Genomic DNA, 23,034 nt, shown 5'->3' with positions numbered 1-23,034 from the left:
ATTGGCTCCACTGACCCCACGCCAGTCAATTAAGCCCACGGCCTCGTTACTCATCAGTCTATGCTGCCAATTGGTCTGATGAGCTGTGATGTGCTGTCTGGCCCAAATGAAGGCACTCAGTGGCCGAGGGGCAGCCTCTTAACGAGACTCAGGATGCTCCTTCATTTCAATGAGCGGGAAATGCAAATCACGTGACCCCTACAGGGCGGAGGCCAAAGTGTGGAGTGGTGATTAGTTAATTGACTGCTGGGGTACCTTCAGCCAAGGCAGAGGACGTCTGCTTCTGAGTGATTTCTGGAGAGGGGGTCATGAGAGAAGATTTATAGAACTTCTGAAGAAAGTCACATTGGGATAAATAAAATACCCGCTGTGCATGTAGGATACAGGGCCTTATAATGCCTGGCAGTGTCTTGAGCCGTTATCCAGGGCCATTAGCCAGTCTGATTATTGACTGTAGTAAGTGTCTTTCTTCTTTTTATGTATTCATCTACCATATAGTGACTTTCATCTATCTAGCTTTTATGTATTACCTTTTAATATACTTGAATACTTTTTTAACCCAATATAGTCAGTGCCATTTATCCATTTGATAGTGCCTTCATCACTTAATCTATTTATCTTTTCATCTATTATATGGTGACTGTCACTTATCTATTTATAATGTAGTGCCTTTTAGAGCTACATATCTGGTATATAGTATAATCTATTAGTAAGTATATAATCTATTAATGCATCTATTATATAGTACCTTTCATCTATCTTTTATATATTTTCTTTCTCATTTAATTTTTATGGTGCCTTTTCTCAGTCTATTTATATTTCCTTATTGTATAGTGACTTTCATCTATATATTTATTCATAATATAGTTCCTTTAAGAGCTGTGTATCTATTCCTTTCAAACCCATATTTGGCTAATCTAGTTCCTCTTACAGCTAAGAATCTATTATACAGTGCCTTTTATCAAATTCCCTCAGTCTATGTCTCCATTATTATAGATGGATAGATAGACAAAAACAAAAGAACAGATAGACGTGAAAGGCACTATATCATAGATAGACAGATAGATCTGAAAGGTGCTATATGATAGATAGACAGATGTGAAAGGCACTATATAATAGATAATATGAAAGGCACTATATTATAGATAAACACACAAGAACAGATAGATGTGAAAGGCACTATATAATATAAATATGAAAGGAACTATATGATAGATGTGAAAGGCACTATATAAAGATAGATAGATATGAAAGGCACTATATGATAGATAGATAGATAGATAGATAACCTTTTAGAGATATGTACCTGTCACATAATGCTTTTCATTAATTTATCTGTTTAGTCATCTATTATATCAAACCTTTCATCTGTCTCTTTTATATGTTACCTTTCCTATTTAATTTGTACAGTGCCTTTTGGAGCAATGTATCTATGCGTTATATAGTGCCTTTCGTCCATCTCTGTTTTTTATATTATTTTATCTATTTTATATAGTGTATTTTATATCTCACTATCTAATACAGTGCATCTCTTACAGTGCTTTTTAACTACCTATTTTTTATATATTACCTTTCATATCTCTCTCTCTCTCTCTCTCTCTCTCTCTCTCTGTCTAATATAATACCTTTCAGAACTATGTATTTATGTTATAGCGCCTTTCATCAGTCTATCTATTGATCCTTCCATCAGTTATAAAGTGACTTTAATCCGTCTGTCTGTCCTTCTTATTTATTCTTCCTTCCTTGCCGTGTGTCTGTGTAATGTATTCGTGTAAGCTCCACCAAGAACTCCAAAGGAGCTATATAAAATAAAGGCTGATTGAGCCCCCAAACACGTGCAGGTTGAGGTTCAGGGGTGACTTCATGTTGTGGCACCACACAGGACTGCACACCCCAATGGTATTTAAACTGGTTGGGCGCTGTGTGCCTCATAACGGGTATCAGCTATGGAGGAAGCTCTGATTAAAATCACAAGGTAAGCCCTCCACTCAGCAGCGTTGACTCTGGGGAAGTGGAATGGAAACACTCCACCTAGTTTGTCATTTATTATGCTCAAGAAGCTATAGGCACATTGAGGATGGGAAAGGAGCTACATAAATTATTATTATTATTATATCAGTTCTTAAGAGTGCCACTTGAGATAACTGGACCCAAACAACTGACATCCTCTGCCTTTGGAAGAATGGAAACTACTGGAAAGATGACACCCACTCTGACAGGCGCTATATAAAATGCAATAACCAAATCTCACGATGCACAGATCTAAAAGCTGGTATCCTGCACCCACGTGGAGTTTACTATGAAAGGCACTACATAAAAGGGCGCATTGACAGGTTCGCTTCCACCACTGGTGCCCCGTCCTTGTCACTTACATGATTTTCCAGCACTACCACTGTGAAGGGCTTTACAATTTTTTTAATATGCTTTTAGTACTTAATTTTACTTCAGGAGCTGGGGGGTGAGGGGGCTGGGAGGAGCTTTAGTCTGTCCTGGCAGCATCAGGCGCCACGTGCTCTACACAAACACACACACACGTGCCAATTGGAAATTGGCAGGGTAGTCAACCTACATGCCTATGTAGACGTGGGAGAAAAAAAGGAGGAACCCCCAGAGAGACACGGAATTAAAAGTCACAAATCCGTTATTTTACAATGAGAAAAGAATTGCCTTTCTTTGTAATAATAATAAAACAATAGCATTATATTCTGTCTGCGATTTGCAGCCAAGTTGATCCATCCAATGAAATCCCATCGGCTCCTCCATTTTTGCCCGCTGAACGGTGCGTCGGAAGCGCTTGTTGTCTGTTGCCATGGTAGCCAAGCACGCGCGCTTCCTCGCGCACGCGTCCCCGAAGCCACTTGTCTTCTCAGTACTCCTCTCGCCGTCACCAGCCCGGGCGCAGCAATGGCTCTCAACCTGGAGGACTATTTCCGTACGGTTTACAAGGAGAAAATGTTGGTGTAAGTCCGTCTTTGTTTTTACATTTTTTCTACCTTTCAGTTTGTGAAACCCGGTTAGCTGGCACCCCGGGGTGACCGGGCGCCAACCACATTGAGCCTTAATCATTCCACCGAGTCTCGTGTTCACCGGACTGGTTTCTCTACAATAACACGCTCTGATAAACTAGAGGACTGACGGCTTTCTTTTGCGTCGGGACCAACATTAGGTGTAAGACTGCAGTCTTGAACCCCTGCACGGAGGCTATGGGGCAAGTGCAGTGAGTAAAATGCTCAACCGTTTTTCATCAAATTTCACTTTATCCATCACAGTTGGGTGATATTCGTCCATAATCCACTTATACACTTCTTCCTCGGGAAAGAAAGGGCTTGAGGTGTCGGCATCACTACTAATGACGCCATCTAACAATCCTACTGTCGTACTGCGTTTCTGTAGACGTTTGGGGTCTAAATGATTTAATTCCCAATCTGAAAACCTTGGACAAGAAACTCAAACATTTTCTTTAATGCATCTTTTAAGCAGGGTCGCCATTCCTAAACCCCAGTGTAATTGTACAGTATTCGTGATACAGCATCATTGGCCCAAGGTTCCTATTGTATTGTAGGTAGGAAGCCCAGTAACGTGCAGTGTTGGAACCCAGTCAGATCCTTTACCTTCCAAACCTCTTTTACTTGATACATCCACACTTTCTCTTGCCATGAAATTCTATTCCCATCCCTCTTTTGCCCACATATTCCTTCTCTCTCCTCATCAACTGTCCGTACCTCCCTCAACTTACGTTTCTGTACTTTCTTAGCTATCTCTCCTACTTTTATTGTCCCTCTGATGGTCTCATTTCTCAGGTATTCTCACTTCTTCCTGCTTATCTTCTATCCTCGACTCCACTCCATTGGTCCCCTGAACGAGGCCCTAAACCTGCAATTGCTCAGTCCTGGGCATGACGTTCATCTGCATCCAGTCCTAGAAGCAAGTCCTCCAACTTGCAGGTGAATCTCAGGGGTTGGTGGCAGGACTGGTTCAGGGTGGTGCTGAGGTGTCACCTGTTGCACGGCTGCTCTCGGATCTCAATTCTCCATTCTTCCAACTTCCTCTCCACTTCTTCCTATCTGGTGCTACACACCACAATGTCATCAGCACAAAGCCTGCACCGGTATGACTGATCTTTAATCAACGCATCCATAACCAGATAACAAGAGGTAAGAACGTGTAGAAGATCACTGGAATGGACCTTCTCACACTGGGATCTTGTCCGTTACTCCAACCCGGGTCCTTGCTCTCTCATACAGTCCTCACACACTTCCCAGTTCTCCTTTCTCCTTCGTGCACCAGCTGACCCCAATAAAGTGGCACTCTGTTAGAAGCCTTCTCCAATTGAATACTCCAACTGTTCTGGTTTTCTCAGCTCTTCTCTATGAGGTGTCACAATGCAAACACTGCATACATCCAAACTGCTCCTCTCCTATGGTGGTCTCTTTCCTAAACCTTCTCTTTATTACCCTTTTCCCAAATTTTCATTGTGTGTGTGTGTGTGCAGGGCTGGATTAGGACGAAATTGGGCCTGATGCTGCAGTACAATAAAGGCCTTATTTTTTCTCGCCATTGGTGCATTCGACCCTCACCGTACCTGCGCACTCAGACTGACCGACGAGCCTTAATTGCTTGTGACCCAACCAGCCAGCCTTTATTGAACATGAAGAATAATAACGACGTCGTATCGTAACAACTCGAGATGAACATCAAACTACGGAACATCAACATTCAACAGCAATTGTCTGAAAAGTGCACTTAATGCAGAAAACCTAACAATGAAATACACACAATGTCACAATTCTCTTACGAAACAGAGTAAGAAAAAATGAATTGGCAGAGACATTGGGTCAAAGTGACTCAGTTCAGGCTCTTGAGGGTAACAACTTGTCCACGATTTAAATTTCATAATCGACCAGAATCCTGTCGAGGATTTTAAAAATTCTAAACGTCCATGCCAGGCCTGCAGGCCGCCTTTTACTTTCACCTTTACAGATAACCATTTAAATAGCCGTCGGTTTTTACTGTACAACTAACTTTCAAGGTGAAACATTGACTACGTGGCACTTACCGAACAGTAATAAAGTGGCAAGAATCCCCAAGATATTGCAAAAAACGCAGCTGAATTACTAAGTAAACTGTTTAACGTAAAATTGATAGCATTAACTTGAAATCTTCGGTTAACAATAAACACAACGACGTTATAGTTACGTCACAGCGCAAAGAACAATAGTAACTGTATAACAAGTAACGCTGTGTCTGGGCGTCTGAAAGTCAGACTCCAAATTTCATTCTAAGAATTATTTTGATGTTAATATAGCAAAGGAAAACTGTTCAGCTTCCGGAAAATTCTCATCTGGGCTTATTTCAGGAATGGGCCTAATGCTGCGGCATCAATAACACCCACCTTAATCCGGCCCTGGTGTGTGTTATGTGTGTGTATCCCTCTCTAGTTTCCACAGTCCTGAAGATCTCCCTTCTCCTTCTCGAGGGGTACAATCACACTGTTCACCTCCACTCCCCTGGTATCTTCCCTTGTTCCTAGATCTTTTGCTTTAGATGTGCACACCACATTTATCACCCAAACCCCCAAGAGGAACACGGTTATCATATCCAGTACTTCTGGCTTTAGGCCATCATGGTGGTAGCCCTGCTGCCTCACACTCAGGAGACCAGGCTTTGCCCGCCTGGTCCTCCCTGTGTCTGCGTGGGTTTCCTTGGGGTACTCCTCTTTCTTCCCACAGTTCAAAATCATGTAGGTGAGGTGAACTGACAATTTGAAATTGGTCATAGTGCGTGTGTGTGCTCTGCCATGTTCAGGGTTGGTTTACTGCATCCTAAGCTAACAGAGAGGCTCCAGCAGACCCCGTGACCCTGTTCTGGACTAAGCAGGTTAGAAAAATACCGAGTGACTTCCAAGAAGCCCAACCCAATGGTTAACTACAACAGAAAAGTCGTCCATGTTGCTGGTTCGTTGTCCCGATGTTCTGAGCAATCCCCTTCTGTCCTTTAGGCAGTCTCGGCAAAGACTGCAAAGAGCTAATAAAATGACATGAAGAAGAATATGTGGTGTGATTAAAGGACAGTATCTATCTGATAAAATATTGAATGTCATCTGTCCAGGCACATGCCAGAGCGGGAGGATGAGCACCTCACACCCGTGACAAGGCTACTGGAGAAGAGACGGGAGATGGCTGAGGTGGAGCAGGCGCTCGCAGCACAGAAGGAGGTGAGCATCTGGCCATCTTGTTTCTCAGAGATGTTTGGGAACTTTCTGTACATTAAGGCTTCTAAGCAGGTGACAATTTAACCCATTAACATTCCACGACATAACAAGTGGGGTGATGGGTAACAGATTTACAAGCACTGCTAAGCAGGTTAAATGCGTAATTTATTAATACGATGGACCTTCAAAAAGGTTTACGCACTTACGTCTTTTCGTTGGTAACGGTGAAGATGGGAGGAGGAGGAGTAATTGGGCATTAAAAAGTTGGTATGACGCAAAGGAAGGTGACAAGATAGATAAGTGATGTTATTTGTTTTTGGAAAAACAAATAAGTGTGGAAACTTTTTGAACGTCCCTCGTCTCTTAGATACAGGGTGTCCCAAAAGTCACTATACACTTTTAATAAATTCCTAAAAACTACTCAAGAAACTGAGTTTATTAATATTTCTAGCATCAACAAAGGAGCCATTGCAGTTTTTACTTGCTATCCCGTTCCAACACCTTGAAGACTAGTCGTATACCTCCACATGAGCGCCTCCATTTTCAGCCACCTTTGGACGCGAGCCTCTCCCACGATTTGCAACATCTCTCCCCCGACCTCACTGCAGGCCGTGTGGTTTCTTTCCTCAAGCTGTGACAGGTTACGGGGCTTAGTGGCATACACCTGGCTTTTCTTATAGTCCCACAAAAAAAAGTCACAAGATGTAAGGCCAGGGGAGCGCGGAGCCCATTCGAGCGATCCATCAGTCAGGAAAGTTGATGTTCAGGAAATCTCTGACTAACCAGGCAAAGTGGGGAGGGGCGCCATCTTGTTGAATGGTTAAGGGAATGATATGCTTACAGAAACTGCAAAGCCTAAGTTGGCATATCCTGAATGATACCTGGCATGAAATAGGGAAAAAAAAAAAAAAGGACGTGTATCGTGACTTTTGGAACACCCTGTAGAAATGTATGTGTGTGTGTCTGTCTGTCTGACTGGCGCAGAAGTGCGAGGGTACAGCGTGAAGCTCAAAGAAAGAGACTCTGTCGCCAAAGTGAAACTGCCGAGAAAAGAGAGAAATTCGCTTAGCCGCTGCTAGAAAACAGAGACGAGCACATTAGCAAAACAAAACCCCCTCACTTAGCCTCTAATGCACAAGTGAGACGAGTATGTCGGTAAAATAAAACATACGAGGAGAGAGAAACTCGCTTAGCCATTAATACACAACTGATGCGAGGGATTAATTTAAGTACCAGAATCTGAGGTTTCTAGGAGCCCGGGCTTTTAACAGCACAGACTTACACAGCTAGTTATAATATACTATAATAATAAATGAATTACTTGAAAGGCGGCACGGTGGCACAGTGGGTAGCGCTGCTGCCTCACAGTTAGGAGCCCCGGGTTCACTTTCCGGGTCCTCCTTGTGTGGAGTCTGCATGTTCTCCCCGTGTCTGCGTGGGTTTCCTCCCACAGTCCAAAGACATGCAGGTTAGGTAGATTGGCGTTACTAAATTGTGCTTGGCGTGTGTCTGTGTGTGTGTGCCCTGTGATGTCCCTACATTGATGGATTAAAGACCAGAAGTCCACGTGACCTTCATCATCAAGTCCTTCCATGAGAACCCTGAATACAATGAGGACTGATCATGTATGTGAGGTAGAATGCCTAGAGGGGGCTGGTCAGGTGGTCTCATGGTCTGGAATCCCTGCAGATTTTATTTTTTTCTCCAGCCGTCTGGAGTTTTTTTAATTTTTTCTGTCCTCCCTGGCCATCGGACCTTACTTTTATTCTATGTTAATTAGTGTTCTCTTATTTTAATTCTTACTTTGTCTTTTTTCTCTTTCTTCATCATGTAAAGCACTTTGAGCTACATTATTGGTATGAAAATGTGCGACAGAAATAAATGTTGTTGTTGCATGCCCATCCGTGGGCTGGTACCCTGCCTGGGGTTTGTTTCCTGCCTTGCACCCTGTGTTGGCTGGGTTTGGCTCCAGCAGACCCCCCGTGACCCTGTAGTTAGGATAGGGCGGGATGGATAATGGATGGAATTACTTGAATACATTCTTACAACGTAATCAGAGGGGAAACCTTGCACAACTCCCAGAATTCCCATACAAGTTGACCACAGACTTATTGATAAACCAAATCGAATCATAAGAATCATTTCACTTAATGAAAGAAGTTAAATCAGTACAATGTATGGAAGTGCCCCTCACTAGCAGCCAACTGACCCCTTTACCCCATTTCATCCAGGAATTCCAGATGAAGATGGAGAGTTTACAGCAGCGCCGAGAAGAACTGGAAAGGAAAGAAGAGCAACTTAAGGAGTCCCTCCTCAAGTTTGACAGATTTCTCAAAGTAAGTGCAATAAGGAACTTTATTTATTATTTATGTATTTATTTTGCAAATTCCTATTTACTTCTTTTTCTTTTCCTCGTGGGGCGCAGGAGAACGATTCAAAGCGCAGTCGGGCCCTGAAGAAGGCCCAGGAGGAGAAGGAGATGGCCCGACTCAAAGACCGCGACATCGAAGAACTGAACAAGGAGATCGCGGTGCTGACTGTTAAAAAGGAAAACACGCACAAGAAAGTGGAGAAGAACGCCATCTTCTGGCAGTACCTGCAGAAAGTGACAGAGAAATCCGAGAAGGTGAGAGGGCAGCAGTTCTTAGTTTTTTTTTTTTCCAAAGGTTTTTGTCAATTGTGGTATTAGAGTGATGGCGCGTCACAGAGAGCTTTTGGAGAGGAAAATGTCAAAAATATTCCCCACGACGCCACCACCGCTCTCACCAGATAGATGTGAGACGAGTGATGGCAAAAAGAAGAATTAGAATGGAGGGAGAGGAGAGGAGAGGAAAGGAGGGGACGTCACCAGCAAACTGGTGCAGGGTGAAATGTCACAACGAAACTAACGGGGTCGGCAACGGGATGCGAGAGTTTTCGGGGGTTCCGTTGAAACTCGTAATACTATTTTAAGATGACTCGATGCTGTACTGCTTGAGCAAGGCGACAGCAGTTTAGAAATAAAATGGAATCGACAGACAGCAATTACATAACAAAACTCAGTACGTGTTGCCAGAATCGGAGTCAGAAAACAAAGTGGAAATGTATATTCCAAAAAAGGGTACACGTAACCAGAACCATAAACCGTAGTCAGGAGGTCAGAAAATAATGTCATAACCACCACAATCACGAAATGACACAAAGCTTACGCCTTTCCGAAATGTAATCTCGGATGACTTTAGTACGTGTGATAAAACATCGCACTAGTCACATTACGATTGTTGCGCTGCTCACGTCATGACGCACGGCCTCCGGGAGGCATCACCCACCAACGCAGCCTCACGTTACAGCAACCACTTCCAACACGGTGGGAAAACTTCTAGTGTTTTCCATTAAGAAAAAAACAAGACGGCGCTGCTTACAACCTCAAAAGTATAATAAAGAAAAAGAAAATTAACAGAACTAGTGGACTGTGTGGCCTCAGAAAATCCCCAAAAACCTAATGACAACTGGTAGCATGATGAACAGGGTGTTGATGATAGAGATGTTGGTGAGGCCAGCAGGGGGCGCTTACCCTGTGGTCTGTGTGTGGATCCCAATGCCCCAGTGTAGGGACACCGTGCTGTAAAAATGGGCCCTGACTCTCTGTGGTCATTAAATATCCCTGGGTATCTATCAAGAAGAGAACAGTGTATCCCAATGTCCTGGCTAAATTGCCCCCCATGGCCTGGTCATCCCCCATCTCTAATTGGCTAACTCTCTCTCACCACTTCACCACCTGACAGTTCAAACTGTGGCAAGTGTACTGGTGCAAAAATGGCCGCCGTCACATCATTCAAGTGGATGCTACACATTGGTGTTGATTGAAGTGGCTCCCAACTCACACGAGAGCATGAAGTAGTGGAAACAGTGCTATATAAATGTAAATAATTATTAATATTAAATTACGTGGCCATTCATGGTAGCCTTTCTAAAAATTGTTGTGACTGTGCACCACATCCTTTACTTCTCTTAACCTTTACATTTGCAGTGATCTATGGATCCCCTGTTCTGAACAATTACTGTTTTATTAACAATATGTTGGCTTTCCATGATCCTTTTACTTATATCTATCTACACCTGAAACATTAGATTTCACAAATTTGACTCTAGCACGTATATTCACAAGTGTGATGCATTTGATGTTCAACACATTACAAAATGCTTTCCAATAAATGGCACAATGCAAAGAATAAAACAAAACACGGCTATCTGGGTGTAACTGCGGTCAGCTAGTGTTTATATAGACAGACAGCAATTATTTTGGACATTTGATTTTCCCTCAAAGTTATCGTGTCAGCTAGTCTGGTGTTAAAATTATGCAGCATTTCGTGTTGGGATTCTCAACAGCAGTGCTAATGTTTGGGATGTGCCATCTATTAGAAAAAAAGAGATTGTAAAGCATGTAGTGATAAAATACAAAATACATTCCAATAGATGGTGCTTCCTAAATGTAAACACTTAATTTCTCTGTCTGTCTCTGTTAGGCAAATAAATTGTTTTTTTTTATATTTATATTGATATCCTGTATATACAATTTATTTAAGTATTGGTAACTGTTTCATTTTATATGTAAATCCTGCATTTCAATTAAAGAAAACAGCTAGAACCTCGATCAGTAAAAGCTCATGACGGGATAGGCACTGGTGAAACAAACAACGTGACTGGCGGCAACCGGCCCAAAAGTCATGGGGTTTCACATCTTGCAGCAAACTGATTGAGAAGATGACACAACAGAAAGAAAATCAAGGACAGTGACAGCGGCTGCCGTTGCTCTTGGACGCTCGTACTGGGACTTTGCTCTCCTCGCACTGCCTTCTTGTGACAGGCAATTCCGTTTTGCCTCTGTGCATCATGGAGCGTCCTTGAGAAGAACAAATGTTTAATTTTATGAAGATTCATTGCTTGCTTACTTACTTAGAGCCAGGGTTTGATTGTGGTATCCCCCTCTAGTGGGCATTACTGGAAGTGTTTGAATTTCGTTAGTGCTTGGGACGCCCAGTTCAGAACAGAGCCCAGGCCAAACCCTTGCTTACTGGACCTTCCTGCTGTTGATCTTAATTTACCAGTTTATTTTACGAGGATGACCGCCATATTGTGCCAAATCATTGACATGTAGGTGAAAGCTCCTCAGTCTCGAGGCTACAGTCAGAAGACCACTGTACTATTTGGCACGGTTTGAAACTTTTCCTAGTGTGTCTAGATCGCCCAAGCCCACTCATTAGGATCTGCGTGGTTCAAGTCCCATTACTACCAGAAGGGTCCCTACTCTGTTGGGCTCTTTACTTGAAAATTGATCTGGGGTTCCATAAAATGGCTGACCCTGTGCTCTGACCTGCAAGTGTCATGTGAAAAGACTTAATAAAGTGTATCAAAACAAGAAATGCTTTTCCTCTGTTTAAAGATCAAGGCAACCAGAGCCACAAGACAAGACTGTGGATGGGCGTGTTCCACACTAGACTGCCATTCGAGGATTTGGAGTCCACTACCCTACACGTTCTAAGAATACATATGTTAGACTTTCTAACTTCGCACTTTGGTCGTCCTTTTTCCCCCTCGCTCTAGTTTGAGGAGATCCGAGAGATTCTGGGCCGCTTCGACACCCTCATCTCCACCCAGGAGCAGCTGCTAGTGCGAGAAAGCGAGAACCAGGAGAGGATTGAGAACGAGCGGCTGTGGCTGCACCAGTTCATCGAGGAGAAAAACAACAAGATCCTGCAGTATAACAACGAGCTGGCCACCCTGCAGAGCCGGCTGGACAACGCCAGGTCTGAGGCCATCAGATGGGTAAGCCTTTTGAAGGTTTTGTTCAAGAAGATAAAGCGTAGTGTAGACAGTTTGGCACCTCGGAAAATGCTACGTTTACACTTTAAAACTGTTTGATATCTGCTATACCGCTAAGCAGATCGATTGATTTGTTTATTTCGATTCACACGACCGTCCCATGACGTTGAGATCAGCTTAAAAGGCAGTTGTTTCCTTATTTCTACCCTGCACCTGAAGAGACAGCCTTAAGAGAACTAAACAGGAAACCGTAACATTTTATTTAGTGCCTTTTCATAGCCAACACTACAACCACACATGGAAAAATCATATATAATAAAAAGGCCAGAGAAGGATCTTTATCTGGAATAAGCGCTTTCATTTTTAGAGTTGTGACCTCTGAACTTTGACTAACAAATTCTTAATATTTTCATTCAGAACCATAAAGGGGTCTAACCCTCCCACTATCAAAATGGTGGCCACTTGGAGAGGAAAAAAAAATAATGTCCCATTTCTGTGCATAACGTCTTTGCCTGCACAGATCAGTGAACGAAATCTTAGGGGCACAAAGCCACACACCTGCTGCACTGATTAATGGCAGCCCACCAGTCCCGAACCCTGAAGGGGCTGGAGAGAGGAATTTTTTTTTCTGGTCAAAACCATAAAGGGGGTCTGACCCACATATATTCTAAATTATCTAATATTTTTCCACCAAAAAACAAACGTGATTTTACTTCATCTTTCCCTGGAGGACAGGTTGTTGGTTTGGGAACATAATAAAATAGAAAAATCAGGAGTGCGCCCCCCTCAACTTTCTCAAATACGGAGATGGAGGAAAAGGCCATCAGAACCACTTCCAGTTGCTCGATATTTCTCAAATATCATATCTCTTTGTTTATCATAATTAATTGATAATATCGATACACAATCATTTATCTATTATTTACAATCAAACTTTATATTAAAAAGATATTTTTGCACTTAGTGAGGCCGAAAACGGCAGTGGAATTTTTTCATGATGACACATGAATTACTTCGATTGCGTGCAAAGTAAAAAGAGAGTTAGTCACCTAAAAACATAGAAAAAAAGTATATTATATAATTGTTGTTGTAATGCATTGTTAAGGTGAAAATGCACTTAGCTACATTATGAGAATGATTCTTCTTCTTTTCACTGCTCCCATTAGGGGTCGCCACAGCAGATCATCTTCTTCCATATCTTTCTGTCCTCTGCATCTTGTTCTGTCACACCCGTCACCTGCATGTCCTCTCTCACCACATCCATAAACGTTCTCTTAGGCCTTCCTCTTGTCCTCTTCCCTGGCAGCTCTATCCTTAGCATCCTTCTCCCAATATACTCATCATCTCTCCTCTGCACATGTCCAAACCAACGCAATCTCGCCTCGCTGACTGTCTCCCAACTGTCCAATGTGAGCTGACCCTCTAATGTCCTCATTTCTAATCCTGTCCATCCTCCTCACACCCAATGCAAATCTTAACATCTTTAACTCTGCCACCTCCAGCTCTTTCTCCTGTCACCATCTCCAGCCCATATAACATAGCTGGTCTCACTACCACCCTGTAGACCTTCCCTTTCACTCTTGCTGGTACCTGTCTGTCACCAATCACTCCTGACATTCTTCTCCACCCACTCCACAACAGATTATAAAAATGATGGCGGAAATAAAAAAAAAAATGTATATACTGTATATAAAATTAAATGTATTACCAGGAACATGATGGAGACGTAGCACCTTATTGTTTCCATTACATTTTTATATTTACATGGCACGTTCAATGTTTACATGTTATTGTTTAACTGATGATGTATAAATTAAAATAAAATTAATAAAAGTTTTTGAAAGAATATGCGTTAATATCATGCACTCATTTTTATTTCCATGATACAAACAATTCAGATGTTGTTTAAATAAAATGCGACTTCCAGTTGAGTAATTTTTCTCAAAATTGCGTATCTGTTTGCTTTTTTATTATTATAAATATCTATACACAATTTGAATCATCTATCTGTAATTATAACCACAGTTTACTTGAAAATTTGCAGTAGTATTCAGATAAAGTACACATTCTGATTGCCAGACGCGGCCCAAAAGTTGATAGGACTTCTTATTTTTGATATAAAGCAGGTGTACAGAATCTCATTGGCTGAGTTCAAAGCGTTTTGAGTTATCGTCTTGACACACAGATATAATTTCAAAAATAGTATTTTCGGACTCCGGAAGGTCTAAAATATCAATAATCCTCAAAATCTCGAGGGTGAATTGTGACACGAGTCCAATAATTTCTCTATACTATGTATACAAAAAATGTAAAAAGCAAAAAATTCAGCACAGGCTAAATACTAGTAAACGTATAGATGGGACTGAGAAATTCACAGATACTCAAATTTTTGCATCCTCGCTTGAACCCAAAATCTGACAGCACTATAAGGTAAAGGGGGGCAGTGATAACAGAACAGCCGCCTCACCAAGCCTCATACAGGGATGAATGAGAGGAGGGGGCTTTGATCCCACCACCCTGCACTTCAATGTACCGCCTTTCCTTCAGTTCTGCTCCCTACTCCTGACAGCTGATGGCCACATTTTACAGTCTCTAGTTTTTAAGCCTTCTATTGACCCCTCTGTCATTATCTCCCTCACAACTTCCTAGTCTTCCCTCTATTTGTCCGCCAGGAGTCCAAGTGGAATCACATCCAGAACACAGCGGCTAAAAAGACCCTCCTGCTCGGCCAAATCAAAATGGTGACTCTGAACCTGTTCCAGCTGGTGAACAAGCAATCTGTCCAGCAGGAGGACATCCCCATCGAGGACACCGCTGGACAGCTCAAGAAGGTCAGTGGCTATGTTGCTTTGACATAAAAGTGTCTGAATCAGACGAGTGTGGATGGCTGAATGTTCCACTTGATTATTACTATCACATGAGGGGCGTCGCAGATGTCCTTAGCCTTTCATGAACAAAGTAACGATTAAGGCCACCCCAAAAATGAAAGCTCATTTATTGGTGATATCAACACAGCATTAATTCATTTTTTCCATGCTCTTCATCCATTCATCTAAGCTCTCAAGTTGCTCATTCGACACATTGATCAATCCACACAAAGGTGCTTTCATTTTTTTTTTTTGGGAGGGGAACAACCAGAAATCACAAGACGCTAAATGGGGTGAAGTAAGGAGGGACGTCTACTCTCTGGACGCCAGATTTCTCCACGGTCTCAGTGGTCAGCTGTCCATGTCACAGTGGACAAAATGGCTTGGCAAGAATTGAGCAAGGGCGACCTCCACTTCCCTCTTATTGGGACTTAATGTGGTGGGGAATTTCTCTTTAAATTTTTAAACTCAGAAAAGAATAAACTTGACCTCCAACCAATCTGAACAATGCAGAGCGCCAGGGTGGGCCTAAAATATTTTTACATTTATAGAAAACGCTTAACTTTAGAACACAATTTCATATGGAAAATGCACATATGAAGAAATAACTAAATACCAAAGTTCTTCTTTAAAAAGCTGCTGCCTCACAGTTTCCATATAATGAATAATACAATGAATAATTCTAGGCCAGCCAAGTCTGAGTAAGTGTTGGTGTGTGCTTGAGTGTGTCCTTCAGTGGACCATCATTCAATGTCAGGGTGGGTTTATAACTTGCATGTGGTGCTGCCTGTCACTGTCTGGCAAAACCATCAGATTAAGTGGGAACAGAAAACAGATGGACATAGTCCTAAGCATCTTCATTTGACTGCGGTACTCATCTTGCTTTAAAAATCCCCTTAAATTTGACCTTTTTCTAATACAGATACAGATGTTTATTCTAAACTTGACCGAAGTCCTGGCTGACCTGAAGAGGATGGACGTCGCCACCTCATCCCACTCTCTGCCTCATCCAAACTAGGAAGATCACAGTTAAGATGGCCGAGTTGTCATTACGGACTTGCTGTGTAAGTGCAGATGTCTGCAGTGCTGCCGAAGAGACTGCTGATCCTGCGGGCAAAAGCAAACATTATTCATTTTTGTCACTTCATTGTTTTTAACTTAACTAATGCTTATTTTCTTACAACTTTACTGAGATCCTTTTTACTTTTTATCCTCCTAAAGCAGAATGAATGCCAACAAATTAGAAGAACGCCAGCATTGGCTTCAATCGAATTCCCACAGTGCAGCCTTGGCTCATTTACATTCCCTGAACAAACATTCACAGCCATTACAAGAAAAAATTCTTGAAACTTCCTCCGCCAAAAATAAATAGTGTATTTTTATATTTTACTTTTACATATATATTATATAATAAATATTACACACAAACACAAAATATTCACTTTTGGTTGAGGAAGTTACAGGAAATGTCACACAGGGACTGTCATCTCAGCCAGAGCTGTACCAGGATCCTTACCCAGCCGGGATGTCAGTAAAAATGGAGGGAGAAGTTATATAGGTCATAACACACTAGTTGGCAGCCCCCCAGGTCATGCTACTGGTACCCCAGAGCATACTGGGAAGTGCATTTGTTTGGGTTCTGTGGGTGCTAGCAGAGGGCACCGAGAGGATAGTGAAGTGAACCTCAAATGCTCTCCAGGGCCACACTCTCAGGACCCTGGAAGTGGTTTTGTATAAGCCTGCCTCAGTACAAGGAGAAAGAAGACTAAGCTTGCCTGGAGGAGCGGTGGAGAGACAGAAGGATTGCTGAGTGTTTAGCTTGTGTGTGTTTGTGTGTTGGGTACAAACTTTGAAAAAGATTAAACCTTCAAAGCACATTGCAAAACTGTGTCCTGCTGCTGTGCTATTGTGTCGAGAGTTTGGGAGAGCTGCAACACCCTCAGTCACTCGGCTCCCTTAAAATAGAAGAAGAACATGTAGATATTGTTAGAACAGAAGAGTATTTCTATAGTACAAGTAAAAAAAATATTTCTAAAGGATTCCTGGCTAGGTCCATTTAGTCTGGTATTGCTGTGGCACCTGATGGTGCCCGTCCTTTAGTATTCCAGTAATAAAACCTGCTGTGGTGGTCGACGTCCTCAGATCCACCATATATACTTATATATTTATTACAGCAGCGTTTGACTTTTTTATTTTTTTTTACCCATCTCTCTAGGTATATGATATTCACATGGTGACCCGGTTTTCTTTTTTGGGGCTATTCCAGCTGGAGACATCATTCTATTTAATCTGTTTGAGAAGATTGACTTTTTTCTACTACTACTACTTAAAACAGTGGCATCAAACAAAGTAACACATGCTTTGTCCTCCGTTTGTACCACTTTATCACTAAAAAAGCGCACATTTCTGGTGTAATATGGACATTTTTCTTTAATTTACAAACAGTACAACTTTACAGAGATACCTTACATTTACGCATTTCGAGGCGGGCCTAGGACGTTCGTAGCCAAACCCTTTACTCTCCGTTTCTCTTCAGTGTGCACCAATGTCCGAATTGCGAGTCTTGGCATACAATTATTTGTGCCGGCATACATCAGCTGTTTGACAAGAGTTGGCACGGGCTCTTCTTGCCAAGGAGTAAAGCGTCGTCTTTGTGCCGATAATCTCGTCCAGTTCAGAGGTGGTGGAGTGACTGGTGCAGTTAAATGCCTGTCATTTTATAATCGTTTTCTTAGTTTGCCCTTTTTGCCACCTCCCCTACCAAATCCAGAGGACTTGACTTCTTGCAGCCGGTGGCGGTTTCTCCTCCGGAGTTTCTTTAATGCCCCACTCTGTAGGAACTGCTGTTTTGCTTTCTTCTTACGCTGCTTGAGAATCTGATCTTTTGTTTTAAGCTCTGACCGGCCTTTTGGAGCTGATCCCGGTCTTTGAGGAGCAGGACCTCCTCGACGCCTCCTCCCTTTTTAAATACAAAGCACAAAAACGTTATTTGTGTGTCTGTGTAAACCTTAAAAGCATAATTTACAAAAACAATGAAAACCTCAACACTCGCATCGGTTTCAAAAATATCATTTGTAGCTGTGGATCCCATGATAAAACACACGGCCTAATGTTACCACTATATAATGACAGTGAAAGGCAAGAAACTCAAAGAGAGCATTTAACATGAATAATGTATGAAAGCTGAATTAGACAGAAACACTTCACGTCCAAGACTGTCTATACGCTAAAAAAAGAAAACGCTGCACGCTACCTCCTCCTGCTGAACCTCTGTTGCCACGTGAACCTCCATCAGAATCATTACCGGATCCAGCATCATCAAATTTGTATTTCTTCTTCCAGTCCTCATAGCTGAAGGATATTTGGTTAAGGAAAAGTAAGGGCAAACAAATGTAACAGAGCACAAAGTACGTCTGTCTAACAGATGGTACTCATTTGACTGGATGGAGTGTGAATCTGAATTATTCCCCTGGGCTTCTCCAGACTGTCTTAAACACATGATAGCATTCACAGCATAGTGAGCATGTGTAATCAGAATAGGAGTTTAATGTCACTGTACAAAAATTATTCTATAAATCCACTCACATGTACAGGCCAAATGTAGCACACAGGGGCTCATCATTTAGAATTGCTAGGCAAGCATTAGAAAGGGACAACTATGAAAACGGGCCTTGTACTATTTCTGTATGTTAGAGATGAAACTGAATCCTCTCCTTGCCTTGTTTGAAATGGCATGATTTACCCGATGGACAGATGGAAGATTACATCATGCGATCCTGAAAATCCTTTCAGCGTAGCGACAAAAATGGCACGACTCTCACAAGGATTTGCCAGGGCTTCCTTGTCTGTTATGCCGCGTAAATCGTCATTTAAGAAAGCCACGTTATTTTATCTTATGTGATTTTGTACCGCTGTATCACTAAGGAGGGGATATTGCCTTTTTACATTATCCATATATATAATTTCATACTATCCATATGTATGGTGTTCGCCTCGTCAATACCCCATATGTATGGTGTTCGCCTCGTCAATACCTCAACTCAATGCAAGTTAGAACCATCCAATGGGACTCTGCCTCTATAGTTAGAACATAACGTGGCAAACGCTGACGCAGTATTGCATGATTGGCTAAGAATGTTCGAATGCTTCAGTGACACCGCTGGACGGCCGAGTATAGTAAGTCGGTGTTGGTTCGAGCAGATAACAGTAAGTTCGGTTGGTTTTTGGAACGTTGGTTTGGTGGGGCGTACTTTCCAGGACTAACATCGTCGATTTGACTTAAACCCTTCGACAGCTCCGGAACCGTAAGTAATTTAGAACGTATCGCCATTTGCTTGGTACGTCGAAATCCATCTTTGAGCAGTTCGGTTTTGGCATCCGTCCTTCTGATATCTATTGGCAAACTGAGTAATGATGGCTGGGTATTAACAACAGTCATTGTTTAAATTTTAGCCGATCTCAGATTTAAAATGAGCACGCCAACATAACTATTACTCCGACTCCGATTAGAGTTGTAAAATACGGTTTGTTTTGAAAATTTGTTTGCTGGAAAAAATCAAATGAGGTGCTCCGAACAGCCGAGTTCACGTCTCGCAGCCCCGTTTAAACAGGAAGCTCTTCATTACATCGGCCGAAAAGGTCAATTTTAAGCACAAATCAGTGCCAGGATAACAAAATCATTTCAAGGACTTAAAAAAAAAAAATAATTCTTCGCAGAGAAAGTATGGATTTTACAAACGTAGAATTTGTAGCCCGATTCGATCAGGCTCCCAGTCACTAATATCTATATAATTTTGGGTTAATTAAAATGCAGCAATTACAAAAGAACCTATTCCACTAAAAGAGGGCTTGTGACCCCTGGTGGAAATAGCATGCCTTAAGCATGGCATCAAGGAAAACACCCCAGTCTGTATTAACCAACATGTCAAGCACTATGGGCTATGTGCCAAAATAAAAAACCCCGTACGATCACACCACATTAAAAAGATACATGTTTTTCTTGTAGGAGCGTTTGATGAGCTGTCCACTTTCAGTTTTCAGTTTCTTCTTATCCTCCTTTCCGGTTTCTCTGACAAATCGTTTCCTCTTGCGATCCCTTTGCAAATGTTAAAGAGAATAAAAAAAATGTGAGACTTTGGAATGAAGCGCCATCTTACTTAATAAAGCACTCGGACCCAATCTTCTAGTAAAGTTGCAGGTAACTCAAGTAGGACAGTTCAACGTATTCCAAGCAGAAGGCAAGTATTGTCAAATGGAAATTGGGTTACTATACTGCAGGGGTGGCCAGTGTCGGTCCTGGAGGGCCGCAGTGGCTGCAGGTTTTCATTCAAACCCAATTGCTTAATTAGAAAGCAGTCCTTACCAATCTCAGACCTTATTGAATTTTAAGGCTTGTTAGTCTGTAATCGGCGGGCGGAGTGGTGGCTCCGAGGATAGGGATTTGCACTGGCAGTCAGAAGGTTGCCGGTTTGAATCCCGTAAAATGCCAAAAGGGACTCTACTCCATTGGGCCCCTTAACCTGCAATTACTCCGTCCTGGGTATGACGGTAATCTGTATCCTGCCCTCCAACTTACAGGGAAAACCTGGGGCTTGGCGGCAGGATTGGCACTCCAGCCACTGTTTAAAAAACCCTCACACTGTTCAGTGTGGTGCTGAGATGGCACTCGGAGCTCAATCTGGGCGGTTCGTCGTGTGGCAACGTGCTGTAATCAGCGCATGTTCCCAACCTGTTAGTCCGCAATGTAATATTCTTATATCAAAGATTTTTTTTTCCTTCCCAAAGATATCCAAATGATTTGAAGCCTAAAACGGATCATTTTCACTCTGTCACATTCTTGTATCAAGTGTTTTATTAAATCAAACAGTGCATGAACAACACACACAGGTGTAAATGAAAACAAGCAAGATGGACAACTGCTGGCTTTTTTGTCATTTACATCTTATGGCTAATAAGGAGCCATTAAAACACTGAATGCAGCAGTTCAAGATTGAAATAAGCAATCGAGGGTGGGGAACCTTAACAAGCGAGACCACTAAAATGAAGCATCAGAATGTCACTTCAGCAGTAATAATTGACTTCTCATTAAGAAACCTGCAGCCACTGTGGCTTTTCACGACTCCTGCTATATTGTATATAAATACTAAAATACTTGAGTGGATTTGAATACCTAATAGCTCATTCAGAAATTCAGATGCTCCTCTCGTTTAAAAAAGACTACGTTCAGGATAAAATTGGTATGTATGCACAAAAAATGTAAATCCTTATATATATATATATATATATATATATATATATATATATATATATATATATATATATATATATATATATATATATATATATATATATATATATAATACGCTACCATGGCTGTTCGTTTGTCTGTCCAGGATTTTAAATTAAACTGTTTGACCCGTTCACCTGAAATTTGGTACACATGTACTACGTGACGTCTACTATCCGCTTTCGGAGTGATGATTGACCTCCAAGGTTATTCCTCTTTTTATTTTTATTTTAGAATCAACTCTCAGCAGCAGGGTGGCACATGTGTACGGGCGCCGTTCTTATTCCCTACCACTTTCGCCGTCACGTCCCCTACCTTTTCATATCTTAAATCATTCTTGAGGCAGATTGAAGACTTAAATGGAAAATTAAAGAAACGTACTAAGTAATTGCAACACAAACACTGACTTAATCAGTTTTAACGTGAGAAGATGCCGACGGAAGAAAAGAAGCAGCGTGTGGCTAGGGTGGACAGAAGAGCTGCTCAGGAAGGAACAAGCATATCAACCTCTGAGGAAACGAATGCTAAATGTACAGAGAAAGAGGAAGAAAACTAGGAATGGTCAAGTCAAGTGGATTCACTGTACGTTATCATTATAGCAGTGCGCCATTACTAGTATTCTATAATGTGTGAATTATAAGGAAAACTGAAATACTCCTACTGTTTCCCATCTTTACAATCAACTTTTTTTCAACTGCCAAAATCCACTGGCTCATAAGGCATTTGAGGCCGACATTAAGTGGCTTCTAATCAAATTGCCGACCGCAGTTTCTAATCTCACTGCCAGACTGTGAATGTTTAACAACACTGAAAGTTGCTGGCCGTGTCTAATTATCTCGACTGTGTACCTTGGCTGCGACAGCCAATAGTGAGCCACCTGACAGAGCCAGCGCTATATGAAGTGTTAACAGGTATACCGAGATCAGCTACAGTCTCGGCCCGTGATTTTTCATTTTCCATTCTTTTGTGGAGAAACATCAGAACTGATTTTTAAAATTACAAACCTGCTCACAGTGCCAAAAAACATTAAAGCAAAACTATACAGGAAATTAGAAAGAGTTGTAATTAACCGATTATTTTCTGTTAACTGCACAAATCTGAGGGACGTTGAGTGAGAAGTGCAGACATCTGAAAGCAGAGCTAAGGGTTTACACGTGTCATATTATTACCAAGATCATTCTTGCTTGAGAACATTGCAAAAATGAGGCTGTATTATACAAGTTTTAGCAACATCAATGTGCTTTTGTGGATCCAAGCAGTTTAATGTCCATCGAGCCCGTCTGTCCCAATGCCTCATCCAGATTCTTCTTAAAGGTTGTCAAGGTTTCTGCTTCAAATGGCTGCATGCCCTTACAGCAATTCTAGTAATCGTAAAAGTGGGAGGCATCATCCTCAATACATGGAGTGAAAGATGCCAGTGAAAAAAGAGGCAAAAGAAAAGGTCAACATACCATTTCATCATACTCTTGTGTTGATTCATGTTCTTCTCCTCATCTCCCAAAAGATCCAGCATAGCACTGGATGCCTGGCGTTCAAAACTGGAGCCGTCTCCCTTCATACTAAGTCTGAAAGTAACATTGGAATAACACGTGGTCAGGAAAAAACTGCGACAGAGGAAACGTTTACAGGCCAGCAGAAATGCAGTAAAACATCTGGGTGGTCTTTAAAGAGTAACAGGGGCTTAGCTGTCAAAACTTCAAAAATTAGGCCTGAAGGCAACCTACCCCCTCTCGGAGTCAAAATCTTTGGGTCGATACGGAATATAAAACTCTTTGTCACTGTTCGATATTTTGGTCTTCTTCATTGGAACATTTTTTTCATTCTGTGGCTTCTTCCGCTTTCCTCCCACAACTTCAGAAAACACATTC

The 23,034-nt window shown here is 41.8% G+C and overlaps 2 protein-coding genes across 3 annotated transcripts in view; one reads left to right on the top strand and one right to left on the bottom strand.

Moving 5' to 3' along the window:
• The first annotated feature begins 18 nt into the window (after positions 1-18).
• cfap73 (cilia and flagella associated protein 73) lies at positions 19-17,183 on the top strand. Of its 2 annotated transcripts, none has more exons than XM_039772256.1 (8): positions 19-456; positions 6,109-6,214; positions 8,443-8,547; positions 8,637-8,837; positions 11,795-12,016; positions 14,686-14,844; positions 15,803-15,944; positions 17,096-17,183. In XM_039772256.1, the coding sequence occupies exons 2-7, from the start codon at positions 6,113-6,115 to the stop codon at positions 15,896-15,898; spliced, it is 885 nt and encodes a 294-aa protein (XP_039628190.1). In that variant the 5' UTR covers positions 19-456; positions 6,109-6,112; the 3' UTR covers positions 15,899-15,944; positions 17,096-17,183. The 2 variants fall into 2 exon arrangements, with proteins under 2 accessions (XP_039628190.1, XP_039628189.1); XM_039772255.1 differs by lacking the exon at positions 19-456 and adding an exon at positions 2,844-2,960.
• A 109-nt stretch (positions 17,184-17,292) lies between these two features.
• ddx54 (DEAD (Asp-Glu-Ala-Asp) box polypeptide 54) overlaps positions 17,293-23,034 on the bottom strand; it is a 30,384-nt gene continuing 24,642 nt past the window's right edge. The window contains exons 16-20 of the mRNA XM_039772253.1: positions 22,891-23,033; positions 22,618-22,731; positions 19,871-19,975; positions 18,134-18,231; positions 17,293-17,839 (exon numbers count right to left, since the gene is read on the bottom strand). Of these exons, the coding sequence (XP_039628187.1) occupies positions 17,598-17,839; positions 18,134-18,231; positions 19,871-19,975; positions 22,618-22,731; positions 22,891-23,033 (702 nt within the window). The 3' untranslated portion in view covers positions 17,293-17,597. The remainder of the gene's footprint in view (positions 17,840-18,133; positions 18,232-19,870; positions 19,976-22,617; positions 22,732-22,890; position 23,034) is intronic.

This window comes from Polypterus senegalus, chromosome 12, assembly GCF_016835505.1.
Source record: "Polypterus senegalus isolate Bchr_013 chromosome 12, ASM1683550v1, whole genome shotgun sequence".
NCBI lineage: Eukaryota > Metazoa > Chordata > Cladistia > Polypteriformes > Polypteridae > Polypterus > Polypterus senegalus.
Note: the sequence above shows the minus strand (reverse complement) of the source record. Positions and strands in the feature narration are given on the sequence as shown.

Bases quoted from the DNA above. Each gene is read 5' to 3' on its own strand.
- cfap73 (XM_039772255.1), top strand. From the start codon at position 2,905: ATGGCTCTCAACCTGGAGGACTATTTCCGTACGGTTTACAAGGAGAAA. The intron at 2,961-6,108 runs GTAAGTCCGTCT...TCATCTGTCCAG, and splicing joins TACAAGGAGAAAATGTTGGT to GCACATGCCAGAGCGGGAGG. The intron at 6,215-8,442 runs GTGAGCATCTGG...CATTTCATCCAG, and splicing joins CGCTCGCAGCACAGAAGGAG to GAATTCCAGATGAAGATGGA.